Genomic DNA, 20,481 nt, shown 5'->3' with positions numbered 1-20,481 from the left:
CCGTCTAGGATAATCAAGTACACTTTTTACGTGGTTAAAATAATGGTATTTCTAATGAACGCAGTTAACAGTTTTATAGAACACAGCTTTTTTGCAAAATCACATTGAAAATACCGCTTTTTTGACCTTTTTACAAAATCTTAATTTTTTTATTTAATTCATTCAGTATTGGAAAGTGGCACATAAATGAAACTTTATATTTGAGAACCTTGTGTTGCTAGATTACTACAAGCCCAGCTTCAAATTCGTCATACCTTAAATCCTTAGATATGAGGCCAGACTTTGAAAATTTACCGGGCGCCGATTTTTCGGGCGAGTTTGTCTAAAATTTCCTGGCTGAATATGGCGCACAAAATTCTTTTCACTATTGTTCTTAAGTGAACGCGCACTATTGTACAAGACGGCCAAATTTCATTTCCTACAACAAAGTATTGTCCGAGATATAACAGCCCAGATTCGCCAAAAATTCACGCTCTATCCGCTCAAGATCACGCAAGGAGCCAAGCACGTGACTATATCTCGGCCATTATAGCCATACTGGCTTCAACGAACGTTAAACTTTACCAATGATCATCGGGGACATGTGCGAATGTTCACGTAATATTTCTTCGAAATCCGCGAGGGTCGAGCAGGGACACGTTCCGAAGATAAGCGATTTGACATGAAATAACTCAGTTGTATTCATATTGTGCAGCATGCGCACCCATTGTTTCCATTAACTGTTTCAAATGAACCATTCTCTTGTTTCCTTTCCCATATTCGACCTCTGCTTCCACTTAACAATTACATTTGCGGCTATGAGTTGGTAGGTAATCCTCAATCTCCTGAAAGTTTGTCGCAACATTTGGGTTGAAATGCTTCTGTCCATCTTCTAAGAACTCAAACTGATCTTCCCCGAGATCAAAGCTTACAAGTCTTTCCATTCTTCTGTAAATAATTCGTGTCAGTACTTTGCAACCATAATTTACCAAACTATTGGTTCGGTTGCCTTCACACCTGTCAGAACGAGCTTTCAATGGATTTGGAATTATTACATAGTTCCCGAAATCTGAATGTGTTTCGGCTGTCAAATCGAGACGGAGCTTGACGTACATCCAACACACACAGTGAATGTGCAGGACGCCCTAGTAGATCTCCAAATTCCCAACTTAATGTAAGCTTTCGCAGAACAGTTGGCGTCGGATTTCAAATGCCTGTCAGCCCAGGTCTTGCACAGTTTCCGGACGTTCTCCGTCGAGTTACACACACCAGTCGTTATTCGTATGTACGTTCAGTAACAAACCAGCCAGGTACTTGTTTGAGTTGATGGTACCAACTGATTTATTTTGACTGTTGATATAGAACACTACAATCTTTGCGGTTTCTGTGGAACACGATTTTACATTTCTGAATATTTGAAGAAAGTTGCTAAACTTACGTATGAGTAACTAACTAAAACGGATGAATGTGGAAAACACTGGACGCGGTTTCGTGGGTTACTTGTGCTACCAGTTGTTTTGTAGACGAGTACCACCTGTGATTTCTTCGAGTTACTGGGCTCAGTTTTTTGTTCGAGGTATCTGTGGCTTGTTATGGCCAAAAGAGCGGATGACACGTCTGCAAACTCTGTCGACTCTGACAGGGATTCCATTTGGAGCTGGGGCCTTGTTCAATTTTAACTGTTTCTGTACACTAATAACACTAACATCTACGCCGCTCATTTTTGCAGTGATGCGAGAATTTTCCTTTCTAAAGAAAGTGTTTAAAGCTGAGTTCTACATTTCTGCCCTCGCTGCCTTGAGTCATTTTTTTTCTTTATGACAGATCTTTCTACACGTTGTTTCTCCCGTATTGTATACTACTTTCTCAGAGTCTAGAAAGGTCATTGTGTCTGAACACAAAATATGGTCCATGATTCTACAACAATCAATGTCAGTGAAATTGGCCGGTAATTACGTGCATCCGATTTTCTACCCTTTTTATAGATTGCTATGACCTGGGCCTCCTTCCAGTCCCGTGGAACTTTCCGCTGTTCCAATGATCTCTGATAGATGATGGATAAGAATGGTGCTATATGTGTAGCATAGTCAACATAAAATCTTACGGGGACGCCTTCCTGGCGTCTAAGGATCTTAACTGTTTTACAATTCCAGATACACTAAACACTATCTCAGCCATCCTCTCGTTTGTTCGATAACTGAAAGGGGGTATGGTGTTGCAGTCCCCTACCGTAAACACGTTTTTGAAAGCTAGATTTAGAATTTCGGCCTTCTGTTTATCATCATCAGTTACATTACCCGTACTGTCAGCAAGAGAAGGTATTGAATTATCTGTAGCGTTCATAGATTTTACGCAAGACCAAAATTTTTAATGCGAACATCATTAAAGCGAGCAAGTCATTTTCGCCATTAGATCTAATATATTTGTCTCTAGAGAGTCTTCTGGAAAGATATTTAGTATTGTTTCACAGGCTGTCTTGTCGTGCGCACCAAAGAAAGTTTGTCAACGGAATGTTAGATAGTTAAAGTCTTCGTCAGTGATGATAGTATAATTGGGAACCATACGTATTAGTGACAAAGAGTTTCCATAAAGTTTCCGGTTACATCTGTGGATCAGTCTGGTATTCAATAGAAGGATGCAATTACAAACTTTTTCTACATCTGATACTATGTTTTGATCAATCGACTCGCATGTAACTTCAAGTCCTGTTTCGATGGATATGAGTTTCATGCTTCGTGCGACTAATACACCACATCCCATTAGCCTATCCTTTAGATACACAGATATTATCAAGAATCTTACTTAGTAAGGTATCTGTGCCTAGTATTACGTGAGATCCATAGTTTTTTAGGAGCGCTTCGAACTCCAAGACTTTGTTGCGAATGCTTCCACAGCTGACCACTAGTGCTTAAATATTCCGATATTTGGAGGGAGCATTTTTTTTTATCTTACACTAACCTTACAAGGTGTCCGCCCCCGGTAGCTGAGTGGTCAGCGCGACAGAATGTCAATCCTAAGGGCCCGGGTTCGATTCCCGGCTGGGTCGGAGATTTTCTCCGCTCAGGGACTGTGTGTTGTGTTGTTCTAATCATTATCATTTCATCCCCATCGACGCGCAAGTCGCCGAAGTGGCGTCAAATCGAAAGACTTGCACCCGGCGGACGGTCTAACTGACGGGAGGCCCGAGACACATGACATTTACATTTACCTTACAATTTTTCCCAAAAATACTAACGCCTTGGTCTGGCTAGAGATTCATCAGATCTGAAAAAAACTGTGAAATAACAAAATTTCCGCCATATACTATAATAATAGTTGATGACGGCAATTTTGTTATTTTATACATTTTGTATGATTGTGGTACCTGTCTGGGGACAGAGCTAGGAACAGTGAATGGAATAGTCAACAGTCTTATTCGTGTATGAGTACCTCGTGTCCGCTCTTTCAAGTTACTGTAAGTTATTAAAATAAATTTCGAAGTAGGAATGGTGCTCATGTAACGAAGCAACAGACTTCTCTACATTTTCCAGCCACTCTTATTTTACTATTGCATGTTTTCTTCACGAATCATTAATGGCTTATTCTGGGATAGTTCTTAGGCGTGAGGTATTCTGAGTCCTTCCCACTTTCGTGGTAATCGTTATCATTTGTAAAAGAAGTACATTTCTTTGCAGTATGTATCTTATTATTATTGTTATTACGTTAATTGTCATTGTTTTATTGTGTTATTGTCTTTATCATTCTGGTATTTCGTGGTCTAATGTTCTAACACTTTGATCGTTTTATTTTAAATGTTCTGGATATTGTAAGACATATAATGCGACCCAGTGGCATTGTCACTTAGGTCTAACTGAACTAAGAGTTAAATAAGTCAATGAAATATACAAATAATTTTTCAAATGACAACGTTGTTCTGCTCCTATAATGTGTGCTTTGACACGAACGTGTACATTTTACATTCACTGGTATCCTTCGATTGCTGTTGACGACGTAACAACATGCGTGCTTGCTTGCAGGTGTTTACATTTTCCGGCTATATCCATCTAGCCAGTTTGTTATAGAGTTTCGTTCATGCACTTCATGTATCGTGTGATAACGGCCAGTAATGGACTAACAAGTAAAGTTTTCAATCGTAAGTGGAACAAAGTTGTCATTTCGTAAATTTTCCAAGACTGTGTAAACAAATGAAAGTTACATAATTAAATAATATATTGTAGAACTGGCATCGTGAAACACCTAAAGCTGCTGTTCAATTTATTCCTTATTGTGGGTCTGGTTTCGTTCAAAGACCATTATCCAGTACCTGTGGTACGCATATCATGATCATTAAAATTTCAGCTGAAAAGGATGCTTGAAAATTGAAATAAGAAAAAAGACTGATGCATACAGGCTTTTGTTAACATCAGGAATTAACATACATACATAAAAATCATGGTGTCACAAATATAAGATTTATAAAGAACGTTTAGTAATGTAGACACCTATCGAAGAAATGCACAAAACAAAATGGCAAATAATCACTAGCAACCGTTAGCATTAAATATTTCTAATCCGCAAATGACGTATTTGGCCCCGAAGACCTTTGTATATTGCGAAAAATCTAACCTATAATTTTTCAATTCGAGTTGCTAATGCAGAATGAAATTTGATTCTTCTGTATAACGTGAAAAAATTTCTATCTTTTGCATAAGATCTCTATACCTATCTTTCTCTGCTTCATGTAATATAACAACACTATTTTCAGTTTTATTTGCTAAACGATTTTCATCTGTTAAATGCTTAGCTAATGTCGATGGATTGCTTTTGTAGGTGTTACATTGTTCTTTCCAGCATGTGCTTATTTTCTATCCGTTTGACCTATGTCATGCTTATTGCAGTCGTTCACTGTCCCATTGGTGGTAGTCGGGTATAGGGTCAGATTTATGCCCTATGCTGGAATGAATTTGATTTCTATTCCGAAAATCAATTTTTATTCCTGTTCTACTTCTTATGGGATATTTGTTCAGTGTATGGTGTGACAACATATATTGGTTTCTGTGTTTTCTCTTCATTTATTATGTTATTTCTCTGTTTTAAATAATGAAAAACTGCACCCCTTACCTATTTTTTCATGCTTAAACAAACGTGTTTCCAGCATTTATTTTCATTTTCAGGTGTATTTATTTACATAAATATTTGTTTACATCAATATTTGTTTTGACGTTTTCATATGTGATTTTCTGCTTCTATTTCACTGTAGTTGTCTGTTTGAGATTTTACTGCAATCGGAAAATCGGACATCTGAATCTTGGAATATTTTTTGTATATTAACATTAGAGATAGCACATTTGTTTTTCTGCTTACAAGTATATTGCACCTCCTCCATTACACAGATTACAACGCATACATAAACCATCACTTACACTGCTTGTTTTTGTAATCAGAATATGCTTCAGAGATATTATAACATTGTGGTTTCACATAGAGTTTGTCAGAGGTGTTAGATCTTCTGTGGATTACATTATAAACATAAAGTTGCCAATTATAAAATTTATTTTAGCGTTATTGACTTTTGAATTATAGATTGTGTTTCTTTTTTTATTGTAATGTTGAGTATGGCCTATGAGGTAGTGTATATATTTAAGGGAAATTACTACATTTGTCATATGTGGGAGAAATATTTGTTAAAACTAACTGACTCGCTATCTAGAGTTTTGCTGAGAAATCTTTATCCTTGGTTTTTGCAGCATACTAAAAAAATTTCCAACTCCTTTAAATCCATTGTATGTGATTTTGTGTATCAACAATAACAACACACATAAAAAACAATGGGCACCCATTGAAAATCATAGAAGAAGATGTAAATATATTCCAGCAAGTCCCAAAATCGCATACAGTGTATGTAATGGAGGACCTGAAAATTTTTATACATGACAAAATGCAAGGAAAAAATTTTCCAGGTCACAAACTAGATATCGAATCAGTTAATTTTGTCAAATGTTCGACTACATATGATAACTGTAGTAATTTCTACAAATACGTACATTACCCCTTAGACAACTCATCATCTACAGCAAAATATAGGGACAATCGATAATTCAGTAGTTAATAATGGTAAAATAAATTTTGTAATTGACAAGTTTACGCATATAAATGTAACCAACAGAAAATGTAACATCTCTGATTGCATACAAACTCCATGTGAAATCATATTGTCATAATATCTCTCAAGTATATTTTATTTACAATAAGAAACATTCTAAGTGACGATTCGTGTGTGTGTGTAATTGCAGGCATAATAGAGGAGGTGCAAAACTTATTAATAAGAAACCAAAAAATACTATCTCTAACGTTAGTATATAAAAAAAATTCCAAGTTTAATTCGTCCAGTTTTTCGATTGCCATATAACCTAAAAAAGAGAAGTATAATGCAAAAGAGGCAGAAAATCACACATCCAAACATCACAAAAAATCTTTATGTAAACAAATGCATTTGAATGTGAGGATAAAACCTCGAAACACGCTGTGCTAATCATGAAAAAGTAAGTAACTGGTGCAATTTTTCGTTGGATATATCACGAATTACACAGTTGCAGGTTTACTAAAACATTGATTATGATGAATGAAATTCAGTTATATCTCTTCTACTTATGGCACCGTTTTCATTTTCTTTCTATAAATTTCATTATCTACTTCGAAGCTGTATCAATTTTCCATGGATCTGTCTCTCAACATATTCAGTTCTATTTCATTGTTCTTATCAGATTGTAGTAAACAGTGAATTATGTCTAATATTGCATTAAAAAACACTTCTTTGTGTTATAAGTTGACATGAGGTATGGTGAATTATCCCATATCCCGTTAAATGTGACCTGTTTCCGGAAAACATTAAGTGCATGAGTCCTATGTTCATTACAGACTCTAACATCTAAAGAGTTTACATTCTTCTGTTTTTCATACTCCGTGGTGCACTGCATGTCTTGTGCAGTTCATCTGAATTTCTTATGCAGGTTAAGGTGTTACGTAATGCTAAAGAACAGAATTACATTTCGACGAACAGCTCGAACTGAAAAACGAAAAATATTGAAAATTTTCATGACATCTTGTTACATAGGTAATATTAGTCATGATGTCCAGTTGATTGGAAGTGAATCTACGGCATTTAAAAATTAGTAAGGCTAATAGTTTCTCATGATTGCCGTTTTATCTTATGTGTTCCTTGGATAGTTGCGTGTATCTGACACTCCATGCATCTGCCTCTGAATGACTAAACATTTTTATCAATATTATATTTTAAACATTGTTTTGTTTTAATGTAAGCAAATCATGCTATTATTAAAAATCTATAACTATTGCTTGTATTTTCACTACAGTTTTCAAACTTTCTGTACACCTGAAATTTTCCTGTGTCAATGACGTGCGTAGAACAGGTGCTGGAAAATGACCTTTCAGCGAAACCGCTCGCACAATAAGAGTAAATTGAACACCGGTTTAACGTGTTACGTGAAGTCATGTAAACAGTTTATAAAAACTGTGAACAGAAGCAACAAATAATACTTTATAAATGACTAAGTTAGTTCTTTAACGTAGTGTCGACTAATTTAGTTTTAAACTAAAACAGTGTCAACTGTGTTATTACAAACACATATTATGTGGTTGTTGTTTATAGAATCGCTTCACTGCAATCTCTATTGCGTTCAAAACAGACAAGCTCACGCTTGAGGAACGCGTCGCTCTGCAGAAGCGCTGGAGGGACCAGGCGGAGCTCAACATGATCCAAGAGGAAAACAACCTGCGTGCCGCCATCCAGGTAAGGCAAACAACCTCCTGACAACAACTGTCCAGGGATTTTCAAGTGGTTGTCTTCGCTTGGGGCTTCTGTATGGTGAGAAAAATAAAACTGGCCTGCAAAATTTGTCATGCAGCCTTAAGATAGGAAACAGAACATACCTCGTTCACCATCCGCACCCAGGGCAGAATTTGTGTTTCATGACAAATTTTGCTGACCATTTTAGTTTTTCCCACCTGTAGTAACATTTATCGGAACCTGCCGACTTGATCTCTGACAAGTGCGAGAAACCGTGACAGCACGACATTGGTGATTTGCAGAGACGGTAAAATTGTTTTAATACACGGAAAACAGACAACATAATGTGATTTGTGATTGGTGTAAAGAATGACAGCTAACTCTAAATATAGATAAATGTAAATTAATTCAGATGAATAGGAAAAAGAATCCCGTAATGTTTGAATACGCCATTAGTAGTGTAGCGCTTGACTCAGTCACGTCGATTAAATATTTGGGTGTAACATTGCAGAGCGATATGAAGTGGGACAAGCATGTAATGGCAGTTGTGGGGAAAGCGGATAGGCGTCTTCGGTTTATTGGTAGAATTTTGGGAAGATGTGGTTCGTCTGTAAAGGAGACCGCTTATAAAACAGTAATACGACCTATTCTTGAGTACTGCTCGAGCGTTTGGGATCCCTATCAGGTCGGATTGATGGAGGACATAGAAGCAATTCAGAGGCGGGCTGCTAGATTTGTTACTGGTAGGTTTGATCGTCACGCGAGTGTTACGGAAATGCTTCAGGAACTCGGGTGGGAGTATTTAGAGGAAAGGAGGCGTTCTTTTCGTGAATCGCTACTGAGGAAATTTAGAGAACCAGCATTTGAGGCTGACTACAGTACAGTTTTACTGCCGCCAACTTATGTTTCGCGGAAAGACCACAAAGATAAGAGAGATTAGGGCTCGTACAGAGGCATATAGGCAGTCATTTTTATCTCGTTCTGTTTGGGAGTGGAACAGGGAGAGAAGATGCTAGTTGTGTTACGAGGTACTCTCCGCCACGCAGCGTATGGTGGATTGCGGAGTATGTATGTAGATGTAGATTACGACATCGATAGCGGTGGGGAATTACCAGTAATTGCAATGTAATGTAATTACATTTCATAACAGAGTAGCTGAGAAGAATGATACAAGTTATCGCGTACGCACCTAAACAGTCTTGCACAGGGATTCTCTAAACGATCCATTCTGTAGTCGTCTTCAGCCTGGTAATACCACGTTCTTTAGCCAAGCAAGACGTAAAAGTTTCCCGTGATTGCAGTTTATAAAATATATATGGTGGTTAACAATAACGTTGTTCACTCCTGAGTTGGTGATTTGACACAAAAATATTCACCGAGGCGACAAAACCCATGGGACAAATGGCTCTGAGCACTATGCGACTTAACATCTGTGGTCATCAGTTCCGTAGAACTTACAACTACTTAAACCTAACTAACCTAAGGACATCACACACATCCATGCCCGAGACAGGATTCGAACCTGCGACCGTAGTGGTCACGCGGTTCCAGACTGAAGCGCCTAGAACTGCACGGCTACACTGGCCGGCCTCATGGGACATATGCACATTTACAGACGGAGGTAGTATCAAGAAATTAGGCATAAGAGGGCAGTGCATTGGCGGATCTGTCATTTGTAGTTAGGTCATTCATGTGAGAAAGTGTCCGACGTGATTATAGTCGCACCACAGGAATTAACAAAGTTTGCAGAATGGTAGTTGGAGCTAGACGTGTGGGATACTCAGTTTCGTAAGTCTACAGGGAATATAATACTCCAAGCGTCAAGAGAGTGCTGAGAATATAAAGTATTTCTGGCATTACTTCTCATCACCACAGACAACGCAGTGGCCGTCGGCCTTCACTTGACAACGGAGAGCAGCGGCGTTTGCAGAAATCAATGTGCGACGTATGGCGAGCGTATCGATTCAGATAGTGCGACGAAATTTGGAGTTAATGGGCTACGGCAGCAGACAACCGGCGCTATTGTCTTTGCTGACAGCACGAAATCGCCTGCAGTGCCTTTCCGGGGTTCGTCGCCATACCTGTTGGACCCTAAACGACTGGAAAACCGTGTCGCAGAGGAGGCCCGATTTCAGTTGGTAAGAGCTGATGGTAGGGTTCGAATGTGGCGCAGATCCCACGAAGCCATGCACCGAAATTGTCAACAAGGCCTGTTCAAACTGGTGGTGTCTCCATAGTGATGTGAACTGTGTTTACATGGAATGAACTGGGTCCTCTGGTCCAACTGAACCGATGATTGACTTGAAATGATTATGCTCGCCTACCTCGAGACCACTTGGCTCAAATGGTTCTGAGCACTATGCGACTTAACTTCTGAAGTCATCAGTCGCCTAGAACTTACAACTATTAAACCTAACTAACCTAAGGACAGCACACACATCCATGCCCGAGGCAGGATTCGAACCTGCGACCGTACCGGTCACGCGGTTACAGACTGAAGCGCCTGGAACCGCACGCCCACACCACTCGGCGGAGACCATTTCCAGCCATTCATGGACAATTGAAGCGAGCGCTTTGGCTACCCACATCGCCCGAGATGAATACTACTGACGATTTATGGAATATAATCGAGAGGTCAGTTGGTGCACAAAATTCTGCACCGGCAACACTTTCGCAATTACTGACGGCTATGAGGCACCACAGCTCAATATTTCTGGACGGGGATTTCCGTCGGTTTTTGAGCCCATGCTACGTCAAGCGGCTGCACTGTTCCGGGCCATAGGAGGTCCGACAGGATCTTAAGAGGTGTCTCATGGCTTTGGTCACCCAATGTATTATGTAAGTTTTACTCTACAAATGGGGATCAACCACGTTAAACAGTCAACCCAAGCTGTCTTTGAGACCTGCTAATCAAGGGAAGGCAGGATTGAGTTACGATTGTGGACGTGGCCGTAATCAGTTACTGTTGGTTGTCTTTTACAGTTACACACATTTATTTTTAAAACAGTAATTCCAGACTCAACAATAAATAAAATACCACACGTTATTAGTGAAGGAATATAACTGTGTAAATAATACTGTTTTCAGTGCGTTACAATTTAGCGAATCAGCATAAAATACAGATACAGATAATGTTAAAAAAAAAAATCACTGCGATCATGGTTGAAGGCGTTACTCGCCGCCATGAATGGCAATAATTAAGGATGTTTAAAAACTCGCAGCAATTACTACTTACAGGTATGGAAATATTAAAAAGTTATGTGTTATGAAAATAGTGTGAAAGGCTTTTATATGACAGTTGATCACTTACAATTTCATCATCTTGTTGCTTGCTGAAATTGTAAGTGATCAACTGTCATATAAAAGCCTTTCACACTATTTTCATGACACATAACTGATGCAAATCTATCTGCAGCACAGGCTGTGACATACAGAGTCAACCACAAAGAAGAAAACCAGCAGAAGACATCACTGATTTCGATTTCTAGCCATACACTGCCTCCTCCTTCCCCCCAAATGCCACACCAGCAGCTACAGTAAAAAACAATGGGCAACATCTAGTTTAAGACTGTTTATTTTTAAGTAACATTCTCTATATGTATGTATGTATGGTTGTATAAACGCCTGAAGATGAACAGAACATGTTCTAAACGCGTTGCATTATGTTAGATTAAGCATAAAATGACAAGTGACTGGTAGCAGAAACTTAAAATAAATATTATTATAAGCTTTGACCAACACTAAGGGTAGGAAAAGAACCCCCCCCCCCCCCTTTATCAGTTCTGCTAGTAGTTGAGCTGTGGCACTGCCAACCGCAGCTACTCAAAGCTCCTAGGAAGCTAGGGATCGTTGCTGGTGGACAAACTTGTGGTTAGTACATAATTTCAGTCTCAACTAAAGAACAAATTTCATTATCAGAATAACAACATAAAATTTTAATTCGGACCTTTGTCCTCTTAAGATAAAGTACAACTGGCTTTCGCAAATGACAGAAGCTTCTACTTAAAATTCTAAATTATTTACACCCGTTAAGTTAATGAATTTAACAAATGTAAAAGCAAGCAAATTCAGAATGTAAACGTAAACGTAAGCTTCCGCGGCCGTTATCACAGTCAATAAAGTTCTTCTGAGTTTGAGGCCGCATTGTCATCTGTAAAATTCCGACGTTTCGTCGACTGTTGCAAGGCGTCTTCCTCAGGATGTATTGCTTACTGCTACTCAAAAATTCAGAATCTTAAAAACTTTTATTTAAATCAGTTGCTAGCTGCATCAACAGAGGAAAAGGTCAGCTCTTAAAAAACGACTGGATGAAGTTGTCTTGTAAACATATTCACGAGAAACGTTAACAACACCAACTGAAATACAGCAATAATAGAATGTTTAACCGAATTGCCCAGTTGTCCAAGGCTCCGCATGGACCCACTGTGAGGTTGCTGTCAAGTAGGACGCCCATACCACTGCCAGGGACGCAACGGCCGTGTCCGCGCGCCAAGGCAAACTGACAGTCGGCCAGACCAGAAAGAGCGCTTCCGAAATCAGTAAAAAACTAAAACTAAAGTTAGAATACACAATGACAGACCAAATACACATAAAGGAATACTACATTAGTACAGGACCCAAAGAGGGTCAGAGAGTAAGACGTGCAGGCTCATGTGACAATGTCTGATCCTACCAAAGGCCTTTTAAAGCTTATCAGTGGACCAAGTGAAACTGACTTGCCCTTCTTATGAAATAAAGTCTAAAACCAAACCTGGGCAAAGAGCACACTAATTAACATACTACATCAAATTAACACTACAAGGAACCTTTAAAACAACCAGTAAAACTTGAATTAGACTCTGCTCCGCAAAAACACCACTTCGAAGTCTTAGACTTCGTAAGTTCCGTACAACATGTCAACATAAGTTTCCCAAATCTTCACAGTTTAACAGCAGAATAAGAATCATACATTACTTAATGCTTCCAGTTACGCGATGAGAAGATGTTCAGCATGAGATGACGAACCCGCCACCGTTTAGCAGGCAAACGCGCCGACTAATCAGCACCGTACACCCGGCGCGCGGCAAAACGGAAAAGACGGCGAGGCTCCGGCACAGCGGATACAGACGAGGGCCTGCCTTCCGAAATACACTCCTGGAAATGGAAAAAAGAACACATTGACACCGGTGTGTCAGACCCACCATACTTGCTCCGGACACTGCGAGAGGGCTGTACAAGCAATGATCACACGCACGGCACAGCGGACACACCAGGAACCGCGGTGTTGGCCGTCGAATGGCGCTAGCTGCGCAGAATTTGTGCACCGCCGCCGTCAGTGTCAGCCAGTTTGCCGTGGCATACGGAGCTCCATCGCAGTCTTTAACACTGGTAGCATGCCGCGACAGCGTGGACGTGAACCGTATGTGCAGTTGACGGACTTTGAGCGAGGGCGTATAGTGGGCATGCGGGAGGCCGGGTGGACGTACCGCCGAATTGCTCAACACGTGGGGCGTGAGGTCTCCACAGCACATCGATGTTGTCGCCAGTGGTCGGCGGAAGGTGCACGTGCCCGTCGACCTGGGACCGGACCGCAGCGACGCACGGATGCACGCCAAGACCGTAGGATCCTACGCAGTGCCGTAGGGGACCGCACCGCCACTTCCCAGCAAATTAGGGACACTGTTGCTCCTGGGGTATCGGCGAGGACCATTCGCAACCGTCTCCATGAAGCTGGGCTACGGTCCCGCACACCGTTAGGCCGTCTTCCGCTCACGCCCCAACATCGTGCAGCCCGCCTCCAGTGGTGTCGCGACAGGCGTGAATGGAGGGACGAATGGAGACGTGTCGTCTTCAGCGATGAGAGTCGCTTCTGCCTTGGTGCCAATGATGGTCGTATGCGTGTTTGGCGCCGTGCAGGTGAGCGCCACAATCAGGACTGCATACGACCGAGGCACACAGGGCCAACACCCGGCATCATGGTGTGGGGAGCGATCTCCTACACTGGCCGTACACCACTGGTGATCGTCGAGGGGACATTGAATAGTGCACGGTACATCCAAACCGTCATCGAACCCATCGTTCTACCATTCCTAGACCGGCAAGGGAACTTGCTGTTCCAACAGGACAATGCACGTCCGCATGTATCCCGTGCCACCCAACGTGCTCTAGAAGGTGTAAGTCAACTACCCTGGCCAGCAAGATCTCCGGATCTGTCCCCCATTGAGCATGTTTGGGACTGGATGAAGCGTCGTCTCACGCGGTCTGCACGTCCAGCACGAACGCTGGTCCAACTGAGGCGCCAGGTGGAAATGGCATGGCAAGCCGTTCCACAGGACTACATCCAGCATCTCTACGATCGTCTCCATGGGAGAATAGCAGCCTGCATTGCTGCGAAAGGTGGATACACACTGTACTAGTGCCGACATTGTGAATGCTCTGCTGCATGTGTCTGTGTGCCTGTGGTTCTGTCAGTGTGATCATGTGATGTATCTGACCCCAGGAATGTGTCAATAAAGTTTCCCCTTCCTGAGACAATGAATTCACGGTGTTCTTATTTCAATTTCCAGGAGTGTATGTTGCCTCGTTGAACGCCGACCGGAGACAGAGCACTCGGCCACGTGCCAAGCCGGAAAACCAAAGGCGGAACAGTCAGAGATACAGGAGCAGACGAGTGTCGATATCAGTGACAAAAGTTGACCGTAACTAGCGCCGGTTCCCAGAATTCCTGAAGATACACGTTGACTGTGGATAATGTATCACAGACGCAGTCCCGTATACTGTTTAGAGATGTCACTAAACCCGCCAAAGATATAAACAACCATCCATGAACAGATCGTTTTAGATGGAGGGCGTCCGACAGCCGTTCAGTTCAAGTCATTCCACCAGGAAGGAGGTACACGGGTCGTGTTGTGTGTAGTTCAACCATGCCTAGACAGTCAATACCGCGGTTCGATCACGTCCGTATAGTTACTTTGTGCCAGCAAGGGCTCTCAACAAGGGAAGTGTCCAGGCGTCTCGGAGTGAACCAAAGCGATGTTGTTCGGACAAGGGGGAGATACAGAGAGACAGGAACTGTCAATGACTTGCCTCGCTCAGACCGCCCAAGGGCTACTACAGCAGTGGATGACCGCTACCTACGGATTATGCCTCGGAGGAACCCTTACAGCAACGCCACCATGTTGAATAATGCTTTTGTGCAGCTACAGGACGTCGTGTTACGATTCAAAATATGCGCAATAGGCTGCATGATTCGCAACACCACCCACAACGTCCATGGCGAGGTCCATCTTTGCATCCACGACACCATGCAGTGCGGTACAGATGGGCCAACTACATGCCGAATAGACCGCTCAGGATTGGCATCACGTTCTCTTCACCGATGAGTGTCGCATATCCCTTCAACCAGGCAATCGTCGGAGACGTCTCTGAAGGCAACCCGGTCAGGCTGAACGCCTTAGACACTCTGTTCAAATGGTTCTGAGCACTATGGGACTCAACTGCTGTGGTCATCAGTCCCCTAGAACTTAGAACTACTTAAACCTAACTAACCTAAGGACATCACACACACCCATGCCCGAGGCAGGATTCGAACCTGCGACCGTAGCAGCAGCGCGGCTCCGGACTGGAGCGCCTAGAACCGCACGACCACCGCGGCCGGCTAGACACTCTGTCCAGCGAGTGCAGCGAAGTGGAGGTTCCCTGCTGTTTTGGGGTGGCATTATGTGGGGCCGACGTACGCCGCTGGCGTTCATGGAAGGCACCGTAACGGCTTTATGATACGTGAATTCCATCTTCCGACCGATAGTGCAACCATATCGGCAGCATATTGGCGAGGCATTCGTCTTCTTGGACGACAGTTCGCGCCCCCATCGTACACATCTTGTGAATTACTTTCTTCAGGATAACGACATCGCTCGACTAGAGTGCTCGGGATGTTCTCCAGACATGGACCCTATCGAATATGCCTGGGATAGGTTGAAAAGGGTTGTTTATGGACAAGTGACCCACGAACCACTCTGAGGGATCTACGTCGAATCGCCGTTGAGGAGTGGGACAATCTGGACCAACAGTGGCTTGATGAACTTGTGGATAGTATGTCACGACGAATACAGGCATGCATCAATGCAAGAGGACGTGTTACTGGGTATTAGAGGTACTGGTGTGTACAGCAATCTGGATCACCACCTCTCAAGGTCTCGCTGTATGGTAGTATAACGAGCAGTATGTGGTTTTCATGAGTAATAAATAGGACGGAAATGATTTTTATGTTGATCTCTGTTCCAATTTTCTGTAGAGGTTCCGGAACTTTCGGAACCGAGGTGATGCAAGTCTTTTTTATGTTTGTTAACTCTTTAATAACTTTCAAGGTTTCATCTTTTTAATTAGAGAGAGTTCGCACCACGTAAAACAAAGAACAACAAATACCTTTGGTTCAAAATACTATTATACGTCAAACGCACTAGTAAACAGTTTCTCATATGCAAACCTCTTTCGAATAATCAGAAACTGTTCCACTCACATTACGAAATTAGGAGAACGAATTTTTAAGTTTTACTTTCTTTAGCCAATCTTGTCTCATTACTTTTATGAGTTATTGCTAAAATCCAATACTCAATCCGCTTTCTGAAAACACATGTGGTCGAGTGACAACAAGGAAAGAAAAAGAAAGAAAAAAAACTACATGTCACCGCCACTTTAAATACTGCGATTGATTGTTAATTCGATGGTCAACCACTTCAGGCGTTCACAATACGCTGTCCGACTACTTCAAACGAACTACGAAAATCACTTCTCACGGATCTTTGAAACAGTCGTTAAATGGTTTCACAGTGCCTCGTGATATGTTTCTGCCTTCAATTCCTTTTCTTTACACATTAAGGTAGATCGAAAACTTCACACAACACGCTGCGTGCAGTAGCAAAATAAGACACAGTTCCCAATCTATGAATCGTTAAGGACTGCGAAACAGAATACAAATTACATCGAGATCTACGTTCGGAAACCAGAGTAATCCTAGAGCCAACAACCACCAAATAAGCACGAACTCGTGTCACCTCAGAGTCGGCCAGCAGATTCGCCAACAAGTTTTTGCGGATCTGCATAACCCCTAAAGCCCAAATACAGTAACTTCCACTTGAATTATCCAGCCTCACAAATACACAGCTTACTGCACCGGCTCCTAACTCAAATAGGCGATCTTCCCTAATCCGCTAACTGCATTCGCAGCTTAATAAATCGATTTCTAACATGCAGAACCCCACAGTTAGGAATACTACTGAATTTCCTACGCCGTGCAAATTTCGGAACGAGCTATCCGCGACCTCTCTCAGCAGTTAGACTTACCTACGTTATCTTCCGTCGGACGATCTGCTGCGTCCTAGGACAAGACGGGGACTAAACTAACTGTCTGACAATGTCAAGGTCTCCAGGAACCATATCACAGACAACATGCAACGATTTTTTTTACTTCACATTGTAGAAAATAGCTCTCGCAGTGTCGTAAAGCGACCAGATGGGGGTCTATCTCTCAACGCCGTCGCCACTGCCCAATCTCTGCTTTGCTGTACAGCTGATGGGTTGTGCGACCATTTGTCGGATATCTACAACATATATACAAAAATGCTTAGGCACCAATTACAACATGATTACATTAAAACTCTTCGTGTTGCTTCATTGTAACTCACGTGACTTGGAGTCGAGTAATGTCTCTTAGTATGCGTCAAATCTGACACAGTACAAATACAGTTTATGGTTTAGCTGTGCCCAGTAGACAAACAGCAGAAACGTCGTTCAACACCACACAGCAGATGTTCTGTAAGTTAGCCGTTAATTTACATCACGTCGAAGCAACTGGCACGGCGTAGAGTTGACCAAATCGTAAATATTGTTTGATATTGTGTAATACACTTAGGGAATCTTGCACAGGCTCAAAATACACCATCCATCCTATTCCCAGTTGTAACATTCTCTTGGACCCTTTATTTTGATTTCTAATGCTGTGGTATCGTATCTCAATACACGGGAGCTGCAAGTAAAGCTCTATCGATAACAACAGGACAACCGTTGCTGAGTAAACAAAAGGATGCAATAACAGCTTGTAACTATAATTCGGTAGCGCTCCATAGCAACCTGCTGTCATTCTCCTGTGGGGAGCCTCCCTGCATACAGAAAAATGCCAATCTTCGTGTTTACACCGGGAATTACCATACCATGCTCTCACTAAAATGTACAGTGGCGTGTTACGACTTTATTGTAACAAGATGACGTATAGGGTGGGACCGACGAATGACATCGAAAAACTTCAAAGAAGGGCAGCTCATTTTGTACTATCGCAAAATAGGGGAGATAGTGTCACAGACGTGATACGTGAATTGGAGTGGCAATCATCAAAACAAAGGCGTTTTTCGTTGCGACGGGATCTTCTCATGAAATTTCAATCACCAGATTTCTCCTCCAATTGCGAAAACATTCTGTTGGCACCCACTTACATGGGGAGAAATGATCATCACGATAAAATAAGAGAATTCAGGGCTTGCACAGAAAGATTTAAGTGCTCATTTTTCCCGCGTGCCGTTCGAGAGTGGGACGGTAGAGAGACAGCTTGAAGGTAGTTCATTGAACCCTCTGCCAGACATTTTGTAGTGAATAGCAGAGTAATCACGTAGATTTAGATGTATAGGGTAATCTATAACTCCACCCATAGATATTATACAAAGCCTGATTCTGAAGAAACGGGTTCATCAGTATCATCATTCAAAGACTGGAGAGCTGTTCATAAGATTTCGGGACTTATACTGTGTTCGAACAGTAGGAAAAGTTCCACACGTTCGAATTCACTAATCTCCACCATAAAGCAACGTAATGAGGACAAAATACAACTGTGGAGCCTGTCCTAGGGAGCTTGTGACTATGAAAAGCCTATAACCAATATTTTTTTATACCTTTTGGTCAGTCAACCATCACATGTGTATGGCGCGTCTGGCGTGCGATCTACGTTGCAGTGAGCACATTACCATACGAACACAATCATATTTGCTTTATGATACATTACTATAGGAGGTGGAGTGCGTTGCCTATTTGCAGAATTTTGGAGAGATCTTCGATTGTCTTGTGGTTGGCATCTGTGTACGAGTACTTGTTTACCGTGTCAGGCAGCTGAAACACGAAGACATGCTGAGCAGCTTCGTGTAGAGGTCATCCCACGTTGCAGTAACAGCAGTTGTGTGTATCTTAGTCTCACAGGTCTGAGTTATACAGTTATTATTGTAACACGCTACTACAATTCTCTCTCGTTAGGAATTGTAGCCGCTAGAAGCACTGCTAAGAATGTCGATGGACTTAAGTCTATTGACAGGACACGGCGGGTTGCAGTGTTCCACAGTAACATATATCTGTATTACTTATTAACACACATGCTCATCGTAATAAAAGGAAGGTCTCTACGAAAATTCGAACAAAAATAATGTTCTATTATACAGCATGTTTCCGTAAGTGCGTACAAAAGTTTAACAGGGTATAGAGGACGCTTCACTGAACAATTTGAGGTAGGGAACCTAGGGTCGGAGAAGCCTGCTTAAGGAAATAACAGGAATAAAATCACATTATTGTGTACATTTTTATTTACATTAGTTAAATGCAAATACCATCATTGACGCAATGAAAGTATCATTTGTACTGTATCTTACAAAATGTGCTGAAATAGATGATTATCAACCTCAGTGCAAGCATGACATCGTCGAACAAGGTTCTGACACATCCTGACAGGTATCCGTGGTGTGTATCCATTGGGATCTCACATATAAGTGACTTTAGATGTCCCCATAGGAAATAATCAAGGATATTCAGGTCAGGTGACCTCGCAGTCTTGGGCATAGGACCTCCCTTTCGAATCCAGTGACCAGGAAATATTGTACCGGTACTGCTCCGTAGTATTACTTGTACGTCTCTCAATAGCACTGAGTAATGAATGAGTCTGTCTTTGATACATAGCACGTTCTGTCATGGGACAATGTAAATACGACACAACACAGACACCTTATGGACAAGTAAAGTAAACAAAACCTGCAACATGACGTCCTGGTAATCAGGCTCGTGTCCTTGTTCCCTTGCAGGAAATAAAGGATGTGCATGCAAATAAACAGTACAGTATATGTGAACTTTTACCCCGTTAGTGTAAATAAACTGGAAAACTGTAATGCTAGACAAAGGTGTAGACCAGTTTACTTCCATATTTGCTTAAGCTGACTTCTCAGGCCCCAGGTTGCCTAACTCAATTTGTTCAGAGGAGCATTCTCCAACTGCCGTTACATTTTTGCACACTCTTACGGAAACACCCTGTATGTACGATTTCGCACACTTTGCAGGCACAGTGAGGTATCAAATACACGTAAATGCTAGCGCCTAATACCTGATGGGTGATGCAGAGCGCCTACCGGCTAACGCTTAACGCAATACATTCTCTGTAAACACACTATTGTGTGGCCCCCTTCCATTACCATAAATGCCAAACAAAAGTCGCAATAGGTATTGAAGTGATAAATAACATAAAGACGTCATGATTTTTTTTCTATAATTAGAAGTTTTCCCATCGCTATATGCTATAAATTTTACTGACTGTTTTTTTTTCTCCAAATACCCACACAGTTCCGTTTTAAGACGTATGTAAACACGTGATTTTAAACGACTAACAAGTAGCACAGCGCACAGCTGTCATATACTCAGATCCCAGCGGTAGCGAC

The 20,481-nt window shown here is 41.8% G+C and overlaps 1 protein-coding gene across 1 annotated transcript in view; it reads left to right on the top strand.

The window, feature by feature from the left end:
* LOC124796148 (inositol 1,4,5-triphosphate receptor associated 1-like) overlaps positions 1 to 20,481 on the top strand; it is a 302,195-nt gene that overhangs the window by 208,820 nt on the left and 72,894 nt on the right. The window contains exon 5 of the mRNA XM_047260239.1: positions 7,628 to 7,768. Coding sequence (XP_047116195.1) covers positions 7,628 to 7,768 — 141 coding nt within the window. The remainder of the gene's footprint in view (positions 1 to 7,627; positions 7,769 to 20,481) is intronic.

Source organism: Schistocerca piceifrons, chromosome 4 (genome assembly GCF_021461385.2).
Source record: "Schistocerca piceifrons isolate TAMUIC-IGC-003096 chromosome 4, iqSchPice1.1, whole genome shotgun sequence".
Taxonomy (NCBI): domain Eukaryota; kingdom Metazoa; phylum Arthropoda; class Insecta; order Orthoptera; family Acrididae; genus Schistocerca; species Schistocerca piceifrons.
Note: the sequence above shows the minus strand (reverse complement) of the source record. Positions and strands in the feature narration are given on the sequence as shown.